At 41.0% G+C, this 20,462-nt stretch overlaps 1 protein-coding gene across 4 annotated transcripts in view; it reads left to right on the plus strand.

Moving 5' to 3' along the window:
* The window catches only part of LOC121962709 (nck-associated protein 5-like), a 190,666-nt gene that overhangs the window by 54,031 nt on the left and 116,173 nt on the right, over positions 1–20,462 (plus strand). For all 4 annotated transcript variants that reach the window (XM_088074811.1, XM_088074807.1, XM_088074809.1 and 1 more), the window contains one exon: positions 8,349–8,422. In XM_088074811.1, coding sequence (XP_087930937.1) covers positions 8,349–8,422 — 74 coding nt within the window. The remainder of the gene's footprint in view (positions 1–8,348; positions 8,423–20,462) is intronic.

Raw genomic sequence — 20,462 nt, forward strand, 5'->3', positions numbered from 1 at the left:
AAAAAAATTTTGTGAGAAATATTTTTTTTAGAAAGATTTTATTGTTTTGTTTGTTTTGGCGTGAATTTGTTTTTGTTTTTGTGAGAAAAACATTTTTTTTTTTGGGCGAGAAAAAAAAAAATCTGAAAATCCTTGAAATGTCCTAAAACCCTGGACACATTCTAAAATCCAGTGTCGTAAAAAAAAACAAAAAAAACCAAAAAAAAACTCAGATCCTTGAAACATGTGTAGGGCTGCTGCGACTGGCCCCTGGCCTCCTGTCATTTTGCAAAAGTGGCCCGCAAGCGAAGCATGTTGAGTGTCTCTGGGGTAGAGGTTGACCTTGTCTTTGACAGGGTTTTATCCTCAGAGCTCACTGCAAGGTGTCTTATCTGCAACGCCAGCCTCTGATCTATAGACACATCACGGTGGTGGAACCCATCACAGCACGGACCTGGAGGAAACCTGACCTCCGCTGCAACTGGGTCAGAGTTTTATCGAGCTTAGGGTTTATTTGTTTTCCCCAGTCAACTCCAAAGACGCCTGTATGAGAACCAGACGCTTTTTTAGGATGTGAATCCATCCTGCTTAATCTTCAAGAATGTGCGAAAGCGTGCTAGTGAGCCTCAAACGGATGAATAATGCATCTGATGTTTTATTACTGAAAAATCTGGACCATTGATCTTAAACAGATTGCATTGGGTTTGGTCTGTTTGTGAGTCTTTTAACAGAAGTGTGTTTTCTTTTTATTTTTCTCTCCCCCTCCCTTTCTCCTCGGAGCAGTGGGGGACGGCGCACACTTTTTAAAATTTCATAAAGGCACACGAGCAGTTGGAGGGGACGGGATGTGGGACTCTAGCCGCGAACAAGGCAGGGAGCACTCTCCCCTCGGCAGCTACCGAGCGCCTCCTTATCAAATGCTCTCACACACATGAGTAAACATGGCCGGATAAACATCAGTGAGAAGCTGCGGTCATAGAGGGGGAACATCAGCAAACACATTACCTGCCAGGTTAACCCGGCTTAGCCCCTGCTCGCATCATAACCGCAGAAATCTATAGCCTGTCAGATACCGGCTTTAATTGAAATTTTGTGAAATGTGCAGTTTCATCTACAGCTAGATGGGCCATGGGTGACCTTGCTGTAAACCCAACACCTACAAAAATGGCATTTTATATCATCAATACAATTTAAAGGCAAAAAGTGAATTTACTCCCATGCAACTGGAGATGTATTTCTCCCTTAGGGAGCTGATAAAATGAAGTACAAATTTTAACAAAAAAGTACAAATATGAAGAAGTACTTACAGAAATATGAATTTTTGCCCTCTCAGAAATTACAAAAATGAAATCCAGTAGGTCGTTGTCCATAGCATAAAAATTTGGACATTTAAAGCGCTTCACCAAAATTATATTATTTTTGTGTAAGTTTGGTATTTTTCCAACCTGGACCTAATTTTCCATGTTTTTGTGTGTAAATGAATAATTTAACTTGTGAAACCACTTCTGAAATTGGTTCATGATTGGAACAGGTTGCAGTGTAACAACTCCAATTATGTTTGAACTGTCATTTTAAATCAAAAAGTGGCTCAAAAAGGCTCAGATTGTTATTTTAAGTGTCTGTTGCATTATGGAAAGGATCCATTCAGAGATAAACCTTTTTGTTAAAGATGAAGATCATTTCTTTTTAACTAAAAACAGCCCTGGAATTGCTGTCGATAAACCTGCCAGACTCCATTTTAATAAACAGTTATTTTAGCATGTATGGAGCCAGCGTATTTTCACATCTAACTGGGTGAATTAAGGGTTTATTCAACCAAACCAGAGTTGGCGATTGTTGAAATACTTCAAAGACAAACCAAGAGGGTTTTTGTGAGTTTAATTCTGTTTTTCTCAACATGTAATAAAGTGTGTTTTAGGATGATGAAATTGCTTTTTTAAATTGTTTTTAATGGAATCTGGTGGGTTTAGCTATAACAATTTCTGTCTGTTTTGCTGAAACAAAAAGGATCATACTCTTTAAAAAAGGTATATCTCTGTAACAAATCTTTTCCTTAATGTTGTCAGACACTTAAAATAATCTGAGTCTGTCAGTGGCAAAAGCAAGCACTTTCATTGGACGTCAGTTGACCATGCGAACATGCCTCAATGGTTACTTTGCAACTGTCTTGATCAATACTGGACCAGTTTCAGAAATTGTTGTTCCCATTTGTCCCATGGACACAAACATAAGGCTGAAAAATCTCAAAATTAGTCTTTAGTAAAAAAGAAATCACATGTTGATCAAAAGCCCACCTAATTCAGCTTCATTCACCTCAAATTCCCCTGTAAGTCTTCTCGCTGTCTAGTAAAGTATATAAGGATTTTTTAAAAACCTCTTTATGATTTAGTGTACTTTGCAGGTGATTACGTTCTCCTTATGAGCTTACAGCTCTCAGGACGTTTTAACCACGGTAAGGAATTGTTGGCCTGCTCTCCACGGCTCCTAAGAAATATGCGTCCGATAAAGTCTCCAGTCGGTAAATTCAGTGTTTTTTTCGGTCTCCACGTGAGCACCTGGTCCTCGTGGGAGCGGTGCAGCTTTCACTCGTGCCATAAAAGCGTCAGAAATAATGCCTGGCTGAAGATATAACACGCAGCATTACATACATGAGTCATGCTTTAAATCTCTGCTTTAAAGACCCTGCCATTTCACATGACAACAAGCACGCTGCATTCCCTGCATTCCTCCATGTGCGCCCAGGATTATTTCGGTGCCCTGTCATTAGGAGAGGTCTGTGCGATGACAACACAGACTCAGGCAGCTTTACTTCATGTTTGATGTGGCCTGTAAATATTTCTCCTGACATGGGGCTTTCACAAAGAAGGTTCCCCTTTGTGCTGCAGCCGTAGTCATTATGGGATCGTGTTGCTAATGGTCCTTCGGAGACAGACGTTTTACCCCAGACAGTCTGAGAAGAAAGTCACACATTTTTCTTGATGAGACGGCAAAGCGAGAATGAGGGTTTCAAATGTGTTCTGTAATTAATAATGCAGGAGGCCTCGCTGTTACTGCTGAACAGAAGTCTCTGATATTTGGAAGACATTCTGCGAAACACATTTCACAGCAACCAGCTTCAGCCCATCCACCCACGAACTTAGAATTCAGAAGAGCAACATAAGTGTCATTTGTTGTTGTTTTATATCCTGCAACAGCCCCAAGAACGCCTTTGGGAGAATTCTTTAAATTTGGCACAAATGTCCACTTGGACACAAGTACTCAACAAAGAACTTCTTAGATTTTCATGATCTAATGTCAAAGGTCAAAGTCACTTTCACACTTTTGTTTATCTCATTCTTGTGAACGCAATATCTCAAAAACACCTTGAGGTAATTTCTTTAAATTTGGCACAAACATCCACTTGGACTCAACAATGGACTGATTAGCTTTTGGTGGTCAAAGGTCAGGTTCACTGTGACGTGTAGTCCAACCATTCTTGCGAATGGGAAACCTCAAGAACATTTTGGGAGATTTTTTAAAATTTAGGCACAAACGTTAACTTGTACTTAGCGACGAACTGATAAGATTTTGTAAGTAAAAGGTAAAATTCACTTTGACCTCGTTTCTTTCTCATTCTTTTAGACACGATGTCTCAAGAACACCTGAAGTTCTTTCAGTTTGGCACAAACATCCACTTGGATGTAACAATGACGTGATTAGCTTTTGGTGGTCAAAAGTCAAAGTCACTGTGACCTTGTTTCTGCCTCATTCTCATGATGTCTCAAGATAGCCTTGAGGGAATTTCCTCAAATTTGGCACAAATGTCCACTTAGACTCGAGAAGTGATTTAAACTTTATGGTTGAAGATCACTGTTACCTTGCAAAACATGTTTTTGGCCATGAAGTGATGACATTGCAACTTCACAACCTCCCATTATTTAATGCCATGTCTCAGAAACAGAAGAAATTTGAAAAGATACTAAATTGTTGACACTTATCTTGAAACTGTGCTGACTGTATGGAAATTTGCAGCTTTTTTGCTGCAACATCTGAAGCATTGCCAACTGTCATGGTTTCATATGAGTCTGAACAGACTCGAATGTAAACGCTAACTTGATTGGTTTGCAGAGGCAGGGAACTGTGAGGTAGAAATTCTAGTTTGCTATTGATCAGCTGCTGTTGGAGCCAACGGTAAATTTAACTTTGGGAACTTAGCTGAGCACTAATGGCCTTCCAGCTTTGGAGTGAGTGGCGCTCTGGCTGCGTGCTGTGGCACTCTGAGACTAGCAGATGGCTTTGGGGCACCGTTGCCCAACACTGCATTTGGTCACTTTCCAAACATGAAAGATTTGTCACACTGGTTAAGTCGAAATTAATGATGATGGAAGAGATGATGAAAAGATTATTTTGTTGTCATTTTCTTTTAATAGTGGAAAGTTTGACAGGAATTGGAAAATGCGGCACCACGCTGAGAAGCATCGATCTGTTGTCGAGCTCTGGCGTCGGCCCCTATTTGCCTAATGGTCGCCCAGAGTGCCCTTGACTGGCGACTCGGCAGGACGCCTGGGCTTTTGCCATGTTCTGCTGGCATCGAGGGGCAAGCTGGTGGTGATGGGTGTCTTTGAGTCGAGTGGCGGTCTCAGATGTGAGATTAAGTGCGATAATTGCTTGAGAAGCAGCAGCGGGAGAGCGGCACCCTGGGAGGAGCGGGGAGACAAAACAACGGCACTTACTGTATTTACACCAGCAGCTTGTGCTTGTGAACATCTGGACTAATTTGAGTTTACACTCAAGGCCACAGGTTAAAAAAAGCCCATGCAGTGATAGCATGAGCACTTAAAGTCTGGTCTGGCCCCAGAGGGGGTCATAGAGAGGTCAGAATCTGACCTAAAGTGAATTATTAAGTTTTTGAGCTGGGTTAAAGGCTTGAAAATACATGTACATATACCCTATGTACACTTTGTATTATAATGCATCTGGGTGATTGGATCAATAGAGTGTATGTGAGTATGAAAGTCCAGGTGTGAACGCATCTAAAATGCAGTTAGGGACACGTTGTGGATACAAATGCACTTGATTTTTTCAATTTATATACAACTATTTGGGCATTTATTAATATTATTTATTTACATGTCCCTTTTCATAGACATAGTCACTAAGTGCTTTACAAGAGCAATATATAACTTAAAAGAAAGACGACATACAAAGTCAAGCAAACACCTAAGCCACGTAGTTAAAAGGGCAAAAGTATTCGCACATTAGATAAAGGACGAGGTGACAGGTGGCTGCTGTCCACTGACAAGTTGCTACCACAGTCACAACATTGCCTAAGTGTCATGAGTTCATGACAGTTAAGACCCTCTACGGTTGCGTTTCCAAACCTGTCCTACAGTACCACTTGTCCTGCATGTTTCAGATGTCTCCCTGCAGCAGCACAGCTGATTCAAATGATCAGCTCGTTATCAAGCAGCTTCAGGAGCTCCTAACGAGCCGATCGTTTGAATCAGCTGTGTCGAGGCAGAGAGAGATCTAACACCTGCAGGACTACTGTTACTCCAGAGACTGGAAACACTCGAAGGAGTTACATTTTCAGTTTCACCAGAAAGTACATTTTGTTTTAATGGTTTAAGCTTCTTTTTCATGAGTAAAAATGAACTTTAGCATTATTACAGCTAACCAGAGCTGTAAATGTTCTGTGCTTATCAAAGAAGCAGTGACAGCGTTGAGGTTATTTCCACCTTTACATGTAAATATGATTACATCTGGCTCCAAAACGCAAGATGGCAATTCAAGCCCAACCGATATTGGATTTTTGGGGCCAATGTCAATACCAATAATGTGGAATAGAATATTCCAATATTGATATTCTGGCCAGCATTATTTCATATATGCAATTATGCAACGCAGTTATCCCTTAGATATGGTTAGCAAATCCAAACATATGAAACTGAGGCAGAAAAGTTTACAGTTTAACAAAAAACTTTATTGTCAAAAATGACATTATTGCACTGAAACCCACTGCATCATATTATTTTAAAAATAATTGTTTAAATTGCGCATATTGGACAACATGTAAGCCAATACTGATATATCTGTTATGGGCCGATATCAGCTGATAAAATCTGCTGACAGATATAATGCCAAACTTAAGACTTAAGACTTAAAAACGAGTCAACAAACCAGTGAGTGACACACAGTCTACACTTAAATCGTATCTTGACAATCAAGATATGAGATGCATTTTAATGCAAGGTGTAAAAGGGGGTCATAAACATTTTTGAGGCTGTTGTTTGTTGTGTTGCTGTTTTTAGTTGCATTAAAAATTCACAGCGCGGTTCCCCAGAAATGTGGTTTGTTTTGACATCTCTGTTTTGATGTTGTTGTTCCAAAAGTCGCATTTCCATACAGACCCAACTGCTTTTTGTGCTTCGTTCTCGTGCTATAACAACGGGGGGTCCTCTGAAAAAGTTGCTGCAGGCACAGTGTTTGTTTTTCCCGTGGTTTCAAATGTTATTTTTCAAAAAAAGAATGTGTTTGTGTTGCACAGATGGGCTTTATTTTTGCCAGCGACTAATTTGAGAAGGGAGATTACAACAGCAGCAAAGAAAAATAGATGCTCAGGGGCAGGAAAAGTGAGCGAAACAGAGGAAATAAATGGCTCACAGATACTACTTTTTCCTCTTAGACTGAGATTCCTGGCCTAGTGACCTCTTCATGGGAATCCCCATAATTCAATTACACTCTGCGAGCACATGACCAGAGTGTCTAGAAATCAATGGAGAGCATCTGTCCCACTGAGATAAGCGTTTACCCAGGAGATGTGTCATGAGCTGTCAAGCTAACATCTAATTAATTAGTCTGAAACTTAGACCGCACAGATCTGACAGCATCGAGTCACAGCCGGCTGTGTTATGTACTGTAGGTAAACCTCAAATGTCTGAAAACCCAGATGGATGAAGTATGGTGCCTATGTGGCCTATTTCTTACAGTCGCACTTCCCCCTTTCGCTTTATGTAGTCGGACCACGAAGAGGCAAATCATTAGGCCGCAGCCAAGAAATCCTGACATCTGTTTTTTCCATTCTGCTCTCAGCCTTAGCTCATTTCGTCCGCGCTGTAACTCAGTAGCACACGTTTTGTGAGTGCGGGCTATTCCCAGCTGACATTACACAGCTGGGCTCGCTTCTGGGCCAGCCGTTAGAAGTTACCCAGAGGTGCTTCTGGAGTTACACGCACAGAGAGGAGAGAGAGAAAGAGAGGCTAAGCTGATTAATTGCAAAAAAATTAATTATTTTTTTTTTAAAGGACTCCTGTTCTCTGTTACTGTTTTTTCACACATGTATGAGAAAAAAAAGGGGAGGAAATGCACAGTAGAGTCATGTTTTTGCACCATCTCACGCAGCACGCTTAATTTATAACAATGATTGGCAGAATCTGCTAGTTTTATTTTATTTTGTTGAAAACAACTTTACTTTCTTTGCAGTAGAAAGATGCAAACACTTTTAAAGTTGGTGCTACATAAACAGAGAACAGTAATGTGAGCTCATTCATTTTGACACAGAATAATATGATGAAAAAAAATCTTGATTACAGTGAAACAAGTGCACAAAATATGTTTGTGAGAATTATTTAGCCAGCACAGTAACAGAGTTTTGGTTTATATTTGATCTGCACTGCTTAGTTTACTGTTTGATCTTAGTTTTTTCAGCCTCTGTTTTTACAGGTATCATGTCATAACATGAAAGTTCTGGGTTTGTTGTCCATCCAGTGCCCCTCACGCCCACCAAATGTGGACCTTCATACTGCTTATATTTTGTCATTTGTGGCAGCATTTCAACCTGACGTTGTTCGTCGTGCAGAGGTGACACGTTCTACCCAGCTTCGCTGTAAAGTGACACCGCCATCATGCTGCCGCAGCAGGTGCCAACTGGCTGTTTGGCGGCATTTAATAACACTGCGAACGGTTCTGTCTGGCTGTGTTGTCATCTCATGCGGTGGCAGACAGAAAGGTGCCTTTTGATGTGGCGCTCTGACGCCAAAGCACGGCTTTGACAGTGCTCTTATGCAAAAGCACTGTCATGAGGATGGGCTGGTCACTGTTGGTTTGTTTGTATATATCTGTGTGAACAGGAAGCAAACCACAGCTAAAACACAACACTTTCTTTTCTTTTTTTTTTTAGCCTGGTCTGGACCAAACAAACCAAACTGCAGGTGTTAAAGCATCCGATGTTTGTAGAGGCGAGCGTAAGAAAATGCATAAATCTGTGCTTACTTTGTAGTTTGATCAAAAACCCTCGACCCAAACGCAGCATCTGATGTTCTGTCGCCAGTATGAGCATTTGCACACTGGCTACATTGTTTACTTTGGCTTTTCTCGTCTCTCCCCGGCAGGAATACATGGACGCCAACAAATGCATCGACGAGCTTCTCAAACAGCTCGAGGAGGAGCGCCGAAACGTCCGAAGGTAAGAGCTTCTTAAGATTTCTGGGCAGATGTTTTATTGCGGAGCGGACATCAGCAGCTGCCTGCAATCCATTCCCGACCACAGGCAGCAGAACAATGTTGTTTGGTTTTGAGCTCGAGACAAGCTTTGTACGCCGTTCTTGAGAAATGCTTTTTGTGTTGGAAGCACACTAAAAAAGTGGCAGACAAAGGGGAGACTCTGGTCCCAGTGTGGGGTGGACCGGGAGCATTTCTCATGGAGGTCTTTTGGAGCAGATTTTGCCCAGACAATGGGAATGAAGAGCTTATGGAGATGCCAATCTAATGACCTTGTCCCCTCCGTGCTCCTACCGTCCTGGCCCTTCCAGCGATTCTCTGCCCCCAAAGAAAAAAAGAGACAATTTTTAAACTTCACCCTCTTTTGTGCGGCCCTCTCTCCATCTCAATGGAGCTGTATTCCCTCGGCTCAAAGTAATTTTCCCCCTGAGTGAGCAGAGAGGGGCTGGGGGTTGGACTCTGGGGTTTAGGGGTCTCAGGGTGGGTGGCTGGGGGGATGGATGACCACTGACCGTCCCCTTTACTAGGCCAGGGCAGCCCCTTCATAAAGGAAGTGATGTGTAAAGGAATGACCCTCTCGTCTGTGTCGTCCCCACCCCTCTTTATAAGACAGGGGAGTCATCTTTGGTGAGTGACCTAATGGTCACTTAGAAGGACCACGGTGTCTGTGTCGGGACTGACCCGTGATAGCACCACAGGAGCGACCGGTTACAAAGCTGTGAACTTGTAATGACTCCAATCTGACGGCTGTTGTACCTACTGTACAATACTTCAAAACCACAGACATTAATTCAAAACTTTGATGTGTAATTTTTGGTTTATGTGCCTTTGCCTTTTAGATCTGCAATTGTTCTGTCACTTATTTCAAAATTTAAATAGGATTTTGTTATTTAAAGCGCATACTTCAAAATGATCAAGCTGCAGACCACTGTTTGGGACTAACAAACAAAACATTTCTTATTTAGCGAGTAATTCCTGTATTTCCAAAAGTTTTTACTCACCAAACATGGGTGTTTTGTAGCAACCGGCTGCTGTTTTTCTTGTGGCAATATTTGCAAGAAAAGTGGTTCTTTACCAAGAACTCACAGTTTTTCTGCTGGTGATAGTGGCACAAACAGTGGTTGTATTCTTACAGCTATCGCTGTATTTCCTGCCAGGATACTGGAATAAAGAAGCGGTTGCTTTTTATTGAAAACGACATTGCTTCATTTCCTGCTGGGAATGTGGCGTGAAAAGTTTTTACTAAAACATTGCTGTTTTCCAGTGGGGAAAGAGGCACAAAAAGTGGTTGTTTTTACCAAGATATTGCTGCATTTCTTGCTAGGAAACTGGCACGAAAAGAAATAGATTTTAACAGAGACATAGCTTGTTTTCCTGCAGCTTTTTAAGGAAAAAAAACTACTTAAGTGTTGCCCATCTCTGTTTTTACCACAAGGACAGTGCCACCTAAAGTGCCTTTTACCAAGACATCAGTGCTTTTCAAGAGGGGATAATGCCACAAAAAGCAGTTGATATTGTATCGAGACATTGTTGCGTTTCCTGATGGGATAGCAGCAAGAAAAGAGGTTGTTTTCTACCAAGACATTGCTGCGTTTCATGCAGCTTTTTAGCAAGTAACATGGATGTTTTATCGCAAAGTGTGGCTGTTTGTCATGCTGGGATATTGCCACAAAAAGCAGTTGTTTCTTACTGAGATATTTCTGTGTTTCCTGCCACGATATCAACAATGAAAAGCAGTTGACTTTAACTCAGACATTTCTGAGTTTCCTGCAGATTTGTGGCAAACTCTGTCTTAAACTATAGGTAAACTTAAGCTGTTGTTTTTTACCGAGACATTGCTATATTTACTGCCAGGGTATTACCACAGAAAGCTGGTATTTTAAACCAACACATGATCTTTTCCAACTCTTAACCAAGTGTTATTTTGAGCCTGAATCTAACCACGTGTTAACCACAGCTTTGTTAAAACATGAAGTTTCACGGTATTCGCTACAGAATAACATGTAAATGTATCTGTGGTTTACAGAAACACACAATGCCAACATTTATTCTGGCAGTTGAATTGGTTTTTGGCAGGTTTTAAATATGAAGACAATACCAGCCTCCATTTGGCACCAGCGCTTCCTTCTGTCTTCCACAGGAAACAGTGCCACTTCTGCACCATTTAGATGCAACAGCCATTGTAAAGAGACCCCCACATATTCAGTCAGTGCTCTCAAAATCCTTTTAAAGCACAGATTTTTTTTTAGAAACAACATACCACCAGACTTGGATTTGTACTCATTTTTTTCCAGTGTTGGTCAATTCAGGGTGTAGACAGTGATAAATGACTTCACAAAGGCTTTTGTTCAGCTAAAACATAGGCCACAACTAAGAAAACGCCTCCTTCCCCTTATTAAGCAGCATCTCACGGCGCTATAGATGTCTCCCCCAGAATATGGGGCCCATCAATCCGTCAGTCGGAGAAAGAGAAGCCCTCACATTCCTCCAGTTCTCCGCATCCCTACTTCATGACCCAGTGACCCGCTGCATTCATGTCTCTCATTGTAACGTATTATGGGGTAGTTTCACACTGTTGAGGTACACAGATTTGACAATCATGACTTGTTTTTAAACCAGAATACTTTTTTAGGGATAGTAATGATGTAGTTAAATCAGATATTCCTGTCAAATAAATACGCAGGACATTTTTCTTTGTTTTCCTCTTTTTTTGTGGTTTGTATTTTTCTCCTTAAAGAGGACCTATTACAATTTTCCTTATTTTCTTTGATATATATAATGTCACAGTGTTAGACGTTAATATATAACGTGGCCACATTCTGAATACATCCGAGGTTTTTTCTGCTCTCAAGAGAAGACGTCAGCTCGAGATGCATTTTTTCATTTGGTCATCTGTTCCAGGCAGACTTCTGCAAGTGTTTACGTAGCCTTCGCTGCTACATGTAGCTCCATCATAACGTCAGAAAAACATGTAATCTTGCTCAGCGATATTATTAATTTGGGACCTTCCCAAAATTCTGAAGCCCTTGTAATCTGAAAAATGTCCAACTGGACCAACAGCCCATTATCCCAAAACAAAACCCATGACTTCAAAGTACTATTTCCCCAAAAATACACACTTCCTGCTGTTAAACAACTAAATTACCAGAAATGTTTTCACACTGTACGTTTCTGTAAACCACAGATATGTTACGTTTGTCAGCAATGCTGTGGTGAATGTGTGGTTAAGTTTAGACTCTAGAAACCATGGTTATGGTTTGAAAAAAAATTATGTTTTGGCTTAAAAGACCCACATTTGATGGCACAAAAGTTCCGAAAAGGCAGAGATGGGGGGTGAAAAATACCCAGGTCTGGTGGCTTAAAGTCCACAAGGAAACGCTGCAAACGGTAAAAACACCTGGAATCAGCGTCTCAAATACTGTCGGTGAACTGAAACTAACTACAGGAAGTGTGTATTTTCAGAGAAATTGGTAATTGGAAATTGGGCTTTCAGTACAATGGCACATTTTTCAAACTAATGGGGCTTCAGAAGTTTGGGCTGTTGGAACAAAGGCATGGCAATGTTCATTTCCGCCCGATTTCAGCTCAGATTCCTGCTGAAACATGTCTGGTTGTAAAGATGGTGATTGGTGTAGAGGCACTTTTTGGTGATTTTTAATGGAAAGTCCTGCGATACTTGATTGCAGTCATTCCCACAGCTATGATGGCAGAGCAGGGGCGCCCTTGATGCGTTAATTTAGCAAGTACATAGTATTAGCCAATCATAGCACAGTAGGGCGCAAATAGGCGAAACATGCTTGTAGAAGGAAAAAAAAAGAGAGATGCAGATGACCCGGAAACGTTGACCAATCAAAGCAGACTAGGCTTTTCCGGGAGGGGTCCTTAAAGAGACAGACAGAGGGTGCATACAGGTTTTCCAGCACAGACAGTGTGAGGAAACAAAGTGTTTTTGAACATTAACATGAACATGTAGTAGTAGAGACCCAAAATACATGTATGAACCTTAAAATTAACATAATAGGTCCCTTTTATGAGCTGCTGCCCCACCAAATATCCATCCTCTCATTCCAACAGTCCTTTAATTTCAAACCTACAGGTGTCGAGTATTTAAAATAGAAAGGTATAGTTTGAATACACACTTAAAAGTGTTCAGCTTGTTTTTCAATTCTATGTCAAAATCATCTGCTGCATCCTCAACATCCCAAAGCCGCTCACACACTCACGCACACACACACACACACACACACACACACACACACACACACACACACACACACACACACACACTCACACAGTCCCTGGCGCTCAGTCGCAGCATCATTGCTCGATGAAGCACAAAACCCCAGTGGGACGCTGGCCGGGCTTTCCTGCTCCCTCTATTCAATGTGACCACGTCCTTGACAGACGGAAACAAAAGCGCCGCGGCACAGTGTCAACATCAGATGGAGCAAATCCAAATTTGGCAACAGTAGCTGCAGCGTACAGTAGGACGCTGACCCGGGGTTTCCAGTTATTCAGTGTTTGTTTGCAGCCATTAAATATGATTAAATGTCTTTTTAAAAGCTTCATTAGTGGCGGCAGTGAAATGCTGGTGACGCACAGTTGAAAGTTAGATGGAAAAATGGAGTTTATTAAAGACTTCTGCTGAGTGACGGACATGTGTGGGAGACATATGGATGTTCTGCAGCGTTAAAAAGCATGACGGGCGGGGAGTGAGTTTGCGCGACCTCTTTCTGACAAGCTGCTGTGTCAAGGCACCGTGACTGTGTAATCTTCCCCGTGGATTAAAACAATGCAGATTAGATTTTTTTTCTGCTACCACCCATTTTCCCACTCTTGATGAGCTGGTCTTTGTTTTTCCCTGAATCTTCCTCTGACCTTGTTTAAAGTGGGTCGAGCGCGGCCAGCATCAGGTCACATGGCTCCGACGCTGGCCTCACCTGCCATTTTCTGCCCGCCGGAGCAGATGGCGCTTGTGCATGACCCCTTCCACACCTTGGAGGACAGGGAGGAGGGATGAGGAGGGTGGCCGAGAGGCAGGGGGCCCTGCTTAGAGGGACGGGGAGGTGTGGAGGCGGAGGCAGGGGACTCAGCTGGAGATCCACTGGGTTTAGCACAGGTTGTGTGGAGCGGGCAGCTGCAACCAAAAGGACATTAGTGACGACATCTGCTGATCAATAAGCTATTTGTCGTGTTCATAGAGCAACAACGCTTTCGAAGATGGCAGAAAGCGGAGGTCGGATCAGATGAGCGCTTAGCTGAGGGATTATAGGTAATAGGACTTTCTTTGTGTAAGTGACTTTGCTTGTGGGTTGAATTGAAAATTGACCAGTTTTGTCCTGTAACTCAACATTTCTTCTCATTTACCTCTGTCTGTTCAGACAATTTGAAAGCAACTGTCAAAAACTGACTGAAAATGTTGTTTTTTTTTGAACAAACCTGAACAAATTGATCTGATTTCTTGCAAAAACATGGTCTTAAAAAGATTCGCCTAAGAAATGAAACACAAGAAAATTACCTGAAAATAAGCACATAAGAAGTAAAAAACTAAGAAATTGAACCCAAAAAGTGCTGAAATAATAAGAATATGAATTGTAAGTATATTTCGTAAAAGACTATATGAAACTGTATATTTCTTGTGAATTTCTTAGTATTTTTTGAAAAGACACAATGAAACTGTGTTGGTTTCACACAGGACACAAACACAGTTCTCCTTGGAGAAAGTGCTGTGTTTGTTGGACCTTTCCAACCTGCGTCCTTCTGCAGACTTTAGCTCTTTAAACTACTTCCTTCTTTACTCCTGTTAGTCATTACGTGATTGAAGTCTTCACCATTATTTTGGTTATATGCAAAATAATTTGTACAAATTGGTTTACGTATGAACCGTGCATGAGAACAGCCTGTGTATTTTATTTTAAAATGTCTGTCCTTTATCAGTATTAATCCCTTTGTGGGATTAACTCATTTCAAATATTCCTAGTTGTTTAAGGTATTAAAATTACAGAGCCACTAATCACTTTAGTCAACACAAGTGAACTGAAGTTTAAGACTTCAAAAATGTCTCCAAAAATCCTTTCAGTGACTTTGAGTGTTCCCTAAATTGGTCAATTAGGATGTAAGAAAATGTCCTTGCACTCCTGTGAGGACGGCAAGGTTAAGTGAGGGGGCGAAAAAAATGTGTGAGTGGATACACACGAGAGAAAGAGACCACAGGAGCTCGGAGCTGGGAAACAGCTTTACAGATCTGGACCTTGCTGATGTTACTACAAGGCATATCTGGCCTCAAAGACGCCTGTGTGCTGCCGGCGGTCTGAGCGAGATGAAAGGCTGTAATCCTCGGCTGAAGTATGTGGCGAGGCCTGTTCTGTCGATGAGGAGGTGGATAGGGTTCAGCCTCCCGCAAACCCTGCAACGCCCCAAGGCTGTGCCGTCTCGCTTGGGCGAGAGCCATGCATTTTACAACTTTAATTGGATAAGTTGACCGGTCTAATGCAATAATTTGATCATGCTAAGCTCCAAAGAGATCTAATACACTCCCAAAGTATGTTTGTGTGCCCTCTGAAGTGAATGACTGAGCCTAATCCATCCATTAGAGGTCACTTTACGGCCCAGGAGTCTAGACTCTGAAATATCTCAAAGGAGCCATCAGTGGGCGAATAAATCAATCCGTGAAACCTTCATCGGAAACCTTCAGGCACTGCTGGAATTTGGTAAACAGAGCGTTTTAGCGTAGCAGCGGGTGTTTTTCCCTTAAATGTTTTTTTTTGGGGGGGGGTTAACTTCAAAAAATGTATTAAAATCAAGCGCCTCTGGTGCTGAAAAATGAAGCCAACTTGGAAGTGCCAAAAACTGCTGTTTCTCGAAAGACCACTTGAGGCTGTCTCCAAAGAGAGTCAATCCCAGTAGACCCAGCATGTTAAAATGCCCAACTTGACAGCAGAAATAAACATGATTACAGCCTGGTGCAAAAATTGATTTTGATCTTTATGACTAATTTGAACATTCAGGGCAGCTGTATGGGTGGTGAAATCTTATATAACTCATCCATTTAAATGTTATTACGGCTTAAAGTTATGCATAAATCAGGGTCTTGTTCAGTCTTTGGTTGAACTAAAAGACTGTCTGAGGAGTCAGACGTTCAGTTTTTCTGGTAAGTTTATTTTGCTTCAGTGGTTTGAAGCCTGTTTTTCACTTGCAAAAATTTGTGAGCCATAGTGAACCATAGCTGGAAATGCACCATGCTAACCAGAGATTTCAATGGTTAACTGCCAAGAATGTTTTGAGCATATATACATGTCAGTCTAGAGATTAGTTTTGCCATTCATCAGTTTCCTGTACTGTGCACCCGTGTGGTGGGAGCTAGTTAGTAGCACCTCTCATTTAGCTATTACTCAGTCATTAAGGATTTAATTGAGCATGTGAAATTTAGTTGATTAATCGATAAAATGCCGTCAAAATATATGCAATATGTTGCTGTGAGCTTTGACTGAAGATAAAACCAGCTATTACCACCAGTAACGCTGTACCGACCCAACAGCATTGCTGTGAAAACATTGTGAGCAACTTTGAGTTTCCCATGAGGTTGCCCCGGTTAGTAAGCAGCTGAGTTTTGTTTGGTTTTGGTTGCACTAAACCTCTAAGGCAGCGTTTCCCAAACCTCTCCTCGAGGAGCACGATTCCTACATGATGTAGGTCTCTCCCTGCTGCAACACAGCTGAATCAAACGATCAACTCGTGATGAACTCTCGAAGGTGCCCTATAACGAGTTGATCATTTGATTCAGCTGTGTTGCAGCAGGGAGAGATCTAAATCATGCAGGACAAGTTGAACTCAAGGAGATTATTGGGAAATGCTGCTCTGAGGAGTCGAATGTTCAGTTTTTCAATTAAGTGCATTTTTTTTCACTGATTTAAAGCCTTATTTTTTGTAAACACAGTAAACAGAAATTTTGCCCCCTCAAACAGCGACAGAGATTGAAAATAATTTGACATAGTGGTCAAACTGCGGAATTACAACTTCAGTTCATCACGTCGTGGATGGTTCACTGAACAGGCCTATCAGGCACACACCCATGGGCCAAAAGTGTCAGGGGCCCCTCCGGCCTCCACCTGCAAAATGTCATTCAAATTAACATGTACCAACCAGGAGGAGAATGAAACTGACCACAAAGAGACAAAAAATAACTACAAAGAGATACAAAATAGCTACAAAGACACACAAAATAACTACACTGAGACACAAAGCAACCAAAAAAGACAGATGTACATCAAGCAGACATAAAATGACCGGAATTGAACACGAAACCACTAAAAGATCTATATAAAGAGATGCAAAATAACAAAAAAAGAGGCAAACTGCCCAGTAGTCTGCGTGTCCTGCTCTAGCAAAGGTGGTGGAGCCTATATCTGTGCCCAGGGGCAGCACTGGCTCAAAATCCATGTGCATCACTTAATACCATTAGGCCCCAAAAGCCCTCTCCCCATATTTCCTCACAGACATCTGTAAATCAGAGGATGTATTTCAACCTTTGTGAAATGACTTGTTTTACTGTCAAGATTTGACCCATTTAGTCCGATAAAATTTTGAAAGTCCTGAAGAGCAGCACGATTCAATCATTTGTACCTCCGTTCAAGTCCGCCACTTGGTCGGCAGAGGTCTCTAGTGCGCCTGCTCTATGGGCTGCAGAGGATTCTGGTTATTTTAGACCCCAGAAGTCAACCTTTCTTGTCTTCATGCGCCACTGAGCAACGTGCAGTTCTCCTTATACATCCATGACCCAGATGTACGGTATTCTAACCGAGCTAGCAACTTGCGTAGGGAGTTGTTCTACCCTCTTTTCTAAATATTGTCACTTCTGGCTCCTAGTTGGCAAAGGTTGAAATGCCAAACTTGTAGCAAACCAATAGGTTACATTTTACACAGTCTGTAATTAAAATCTACCTTACCTAGGTTGTTTGCAGATTGGCATCTTGTTTATTTTCTCTCTACTTGTCTGTCAGTGAGGACTTATTATGATGATGAACTCCCCGAAGCAATTAAGGAGGCGACTTGGCCGCTACCCTGTGACACAAGTCAATGCTCACTAGTTTATCTCCGCAAAGATTCACTAACTCTGTCTGGCTTTGGACACAATCGTCTCCCGAGTCCCGTAAACGCCAAACGCTGCAGCCCTGATTCATGCGCAAAGTCCGAGCTCGGCTAAAATACATGCATCAGTTTTATGGAGCTTATGAGAGAAGAGGTTAATCGAATGGGTTAATGAAGCTTTTTACCGACGTTCCCTCAAGGTCGTTTCATTGCTGCATTCCCACACTGAGTGCTTCAGCAGTGATACGCTATGGCTGTCCCCACATACCGTTCACCACAAACCTTCATGTTTTTTTTTAGTTTTTGTTTTTCTGGTGCGTTCAAGGTTTACCCTTTACGACCTGGACCAACATCACTTTACTTCAACATCACTTTTTCAAGTATTGGTTTGCTTTCTTTTGAAAACACGGTGAAAAAAGTTAAAAATGAGCAACTTGACAAGAACTGGTCTGCAAATTGCAAATGTTCCCAAAACTATATTCAAAATGATCATATATATATATATATATATATATATATATATATATATATATATTTTTTTAGATTTATTCAACTGAATTATTTATTTATTTATGTTGTTGTTGTTTATCCCTTAATTTTTAGGTAATTTTCTTGTACTTTTTAGATTTTTGAAAATGTATCCATTTTTATTACTATTGAAGTTGTTCATTTCGTTTTTCCATTTTTTTCTTTTGTCAAGAAATCAAGCCAATTTGCTCATGTTTCAAAGGGCTAAAGCTAAGCACTTATTCTGAAAAATCTATACTTAACGTAATGGATCTTGCCCTGCAGCTACAATGTTGCAATCAACAGTTTTTGTTAGCGGTTTCACAACATGGATATTCAGCATTTTATAGGACTTGTGACACGTACTCTTGGCGTTTGGATTGAATGGGGTATTATCTGCATTCCTCGAAGCAATTAGCTAAGTTTAAGAGCTGAGTCTTACATAATGGCTAATTAGCAGTGTTGTTTGTCTAAGTGAGTTCTCAGACACTAATTTGAATGCATTGTGCTGCAAGGAAAAGCACTTTTATTATGCATTGTTTCAGAATATTACATTTTTTATCTGATTTCCAGTCACTCTTGTCAGCTGCAAGAAACACTCAGGTCTATTAACTTCCGTTGAGTTCTTCTCTCCTTTGTGCAGTGAATTTCTGTTATCAAGATCAGCTTTGGAGAATTTGTGATGACTCCTTTTGTGCTCCTGAAAGCGTGCAGTTATTTTGACTAATGTGTGCACCGCGAAGAGTCTCTGGAAAACATCCTCACATCAAGATAAGACGAGCGATAGATCCTGTGTGGTTTTTTTTATTGTTTATAGATCCTGTGTGGGTTTTTATTGTTGAAAGATCCCGTGTGGTTTTGGCTGGTGGAAGTCACAGTGGTTGCATCCACGCTATTTACCTCCAGCTCAGGGCTCTTTGGAAATGTCCTCTCATCTCTCTGAGGGAACAGGAAGGAGTGAAAATGTGTGAAAATCATAACAATTCAGACATAAGAGGGCATTTCCTCTGTCAGTGAGATGGTGATTTATAAAATCTGATCTTTCTTTTAAAACCACTGGAGATACATAACGTCATGCCAAAACCTCTAGATTGCATTTGGGAATCCCGTACAGAGGTAGATTACAAATGTTTTGGAAGATTTAAACTCTCTTGCTTCAAGTATGGCGTTTAAAAATATCCAGCTACTACCACATTGAGTCTGAGACATAATTGGTATTGCAGACTCATCTATCAGTCAGTGCATTTTAAGTTGCGTCTACTAACTGGTCTGATTTGGGAGGAAATCTGCTCAGTTGCTTTTTGGCACAAAAGAATGATTCTTTGACTGACTTGATTGAAGTATTTCATTTAAACATCAATAAACTGCTACCACAATGAGTTTTAGATAACATTGAGGCTGTTTTTATGCATGTTCATTCATATACCTACGACAAGTAATGCACCATAATTTTCACGTCACGTAGAAGACGCTGCGATAATGTGACCGACGTGTTGACAGAAGTAAAGAGGGAAGTAAAGAGGCAGATTTTTGGTGGTGGACGGATCAAGCAATCACAGGACTTTCCCTAGGAGACCAGTGTCTGTGAGTGTTGTGTTTTTTTCATGTGTGAAACTTAGTCAACTTTGAGTTTTTTTAAGGTACGTTGTCACCAAATATCTTTTCCTAAACCTAAACAATGTAACTTTACTTTACAAAACTTAAACTATGTAACTTTATGTTAAGTATTAAACATAACAACAGCATTTGTGGGGTGCCAGTTCTTTAGATATCATACCGAAAGAGGTATGTGCCTTTTTCTAACATATAATATGAACCATTGTATGAGGAGAACTTGCATAACATTTATAGCCAAATCTCACGTATTTACATCAGTCTTCTGGGGACGTTTTTTGTCCCCAGACTTTACTGCAGAGTGAACGCTCTCGACTGTCAAGCCACTGTGCTGCAAGGCTCAGAGATAACGTTATTTCCTCTCCTGTATTTAGAAGTGGCGAATTTGCAGCTCACAGAAACTTAATACAAAACAGACTCTGGCTTTTGTTTGATATCTAGTGTCGGCAAGAAATGTTGTTGTGCATTTGCGATCCCTTGTAGCTATTTAACTACACCACATGAATGTTCAAACTGTAAAACAATATCTGGAAAAACAAACAAACCACAGTATTCACATTTAACGGCTAAATCTTTGACTGGAATAATTCTGCATCGGGTACAGCCCTAATACATGTAATCTGTGAGGAGAGCATTGAATTGAATCTAAGAATAGATCTTCCCCCATCCATACTGTACACTGTTTCACATTGTGTACTCTGCTTGGTTACTTTACGGCACTAAATAGAATAATGGAACAGTTTCTAATGCTAGCAGTGAAAAGAGTAAATGCAAACGGAAAAACAAGGACCTCGTTG

Source organism: Plectropomus leopardus, chromosome 24, assembly GCF_026936395.1.
Source record: "Plectropomus leopardus strain MGB_pleo_1.0 chromosome 24, ASM2693639v1, whole genome shotgun sequence".
NCBI classification, from domain to species: Eukaryota; Metazoa; Chordata; class Actinopteri; order Perciformes; family Serranidae; genus Plectropomus; species Plectropomus leopardus.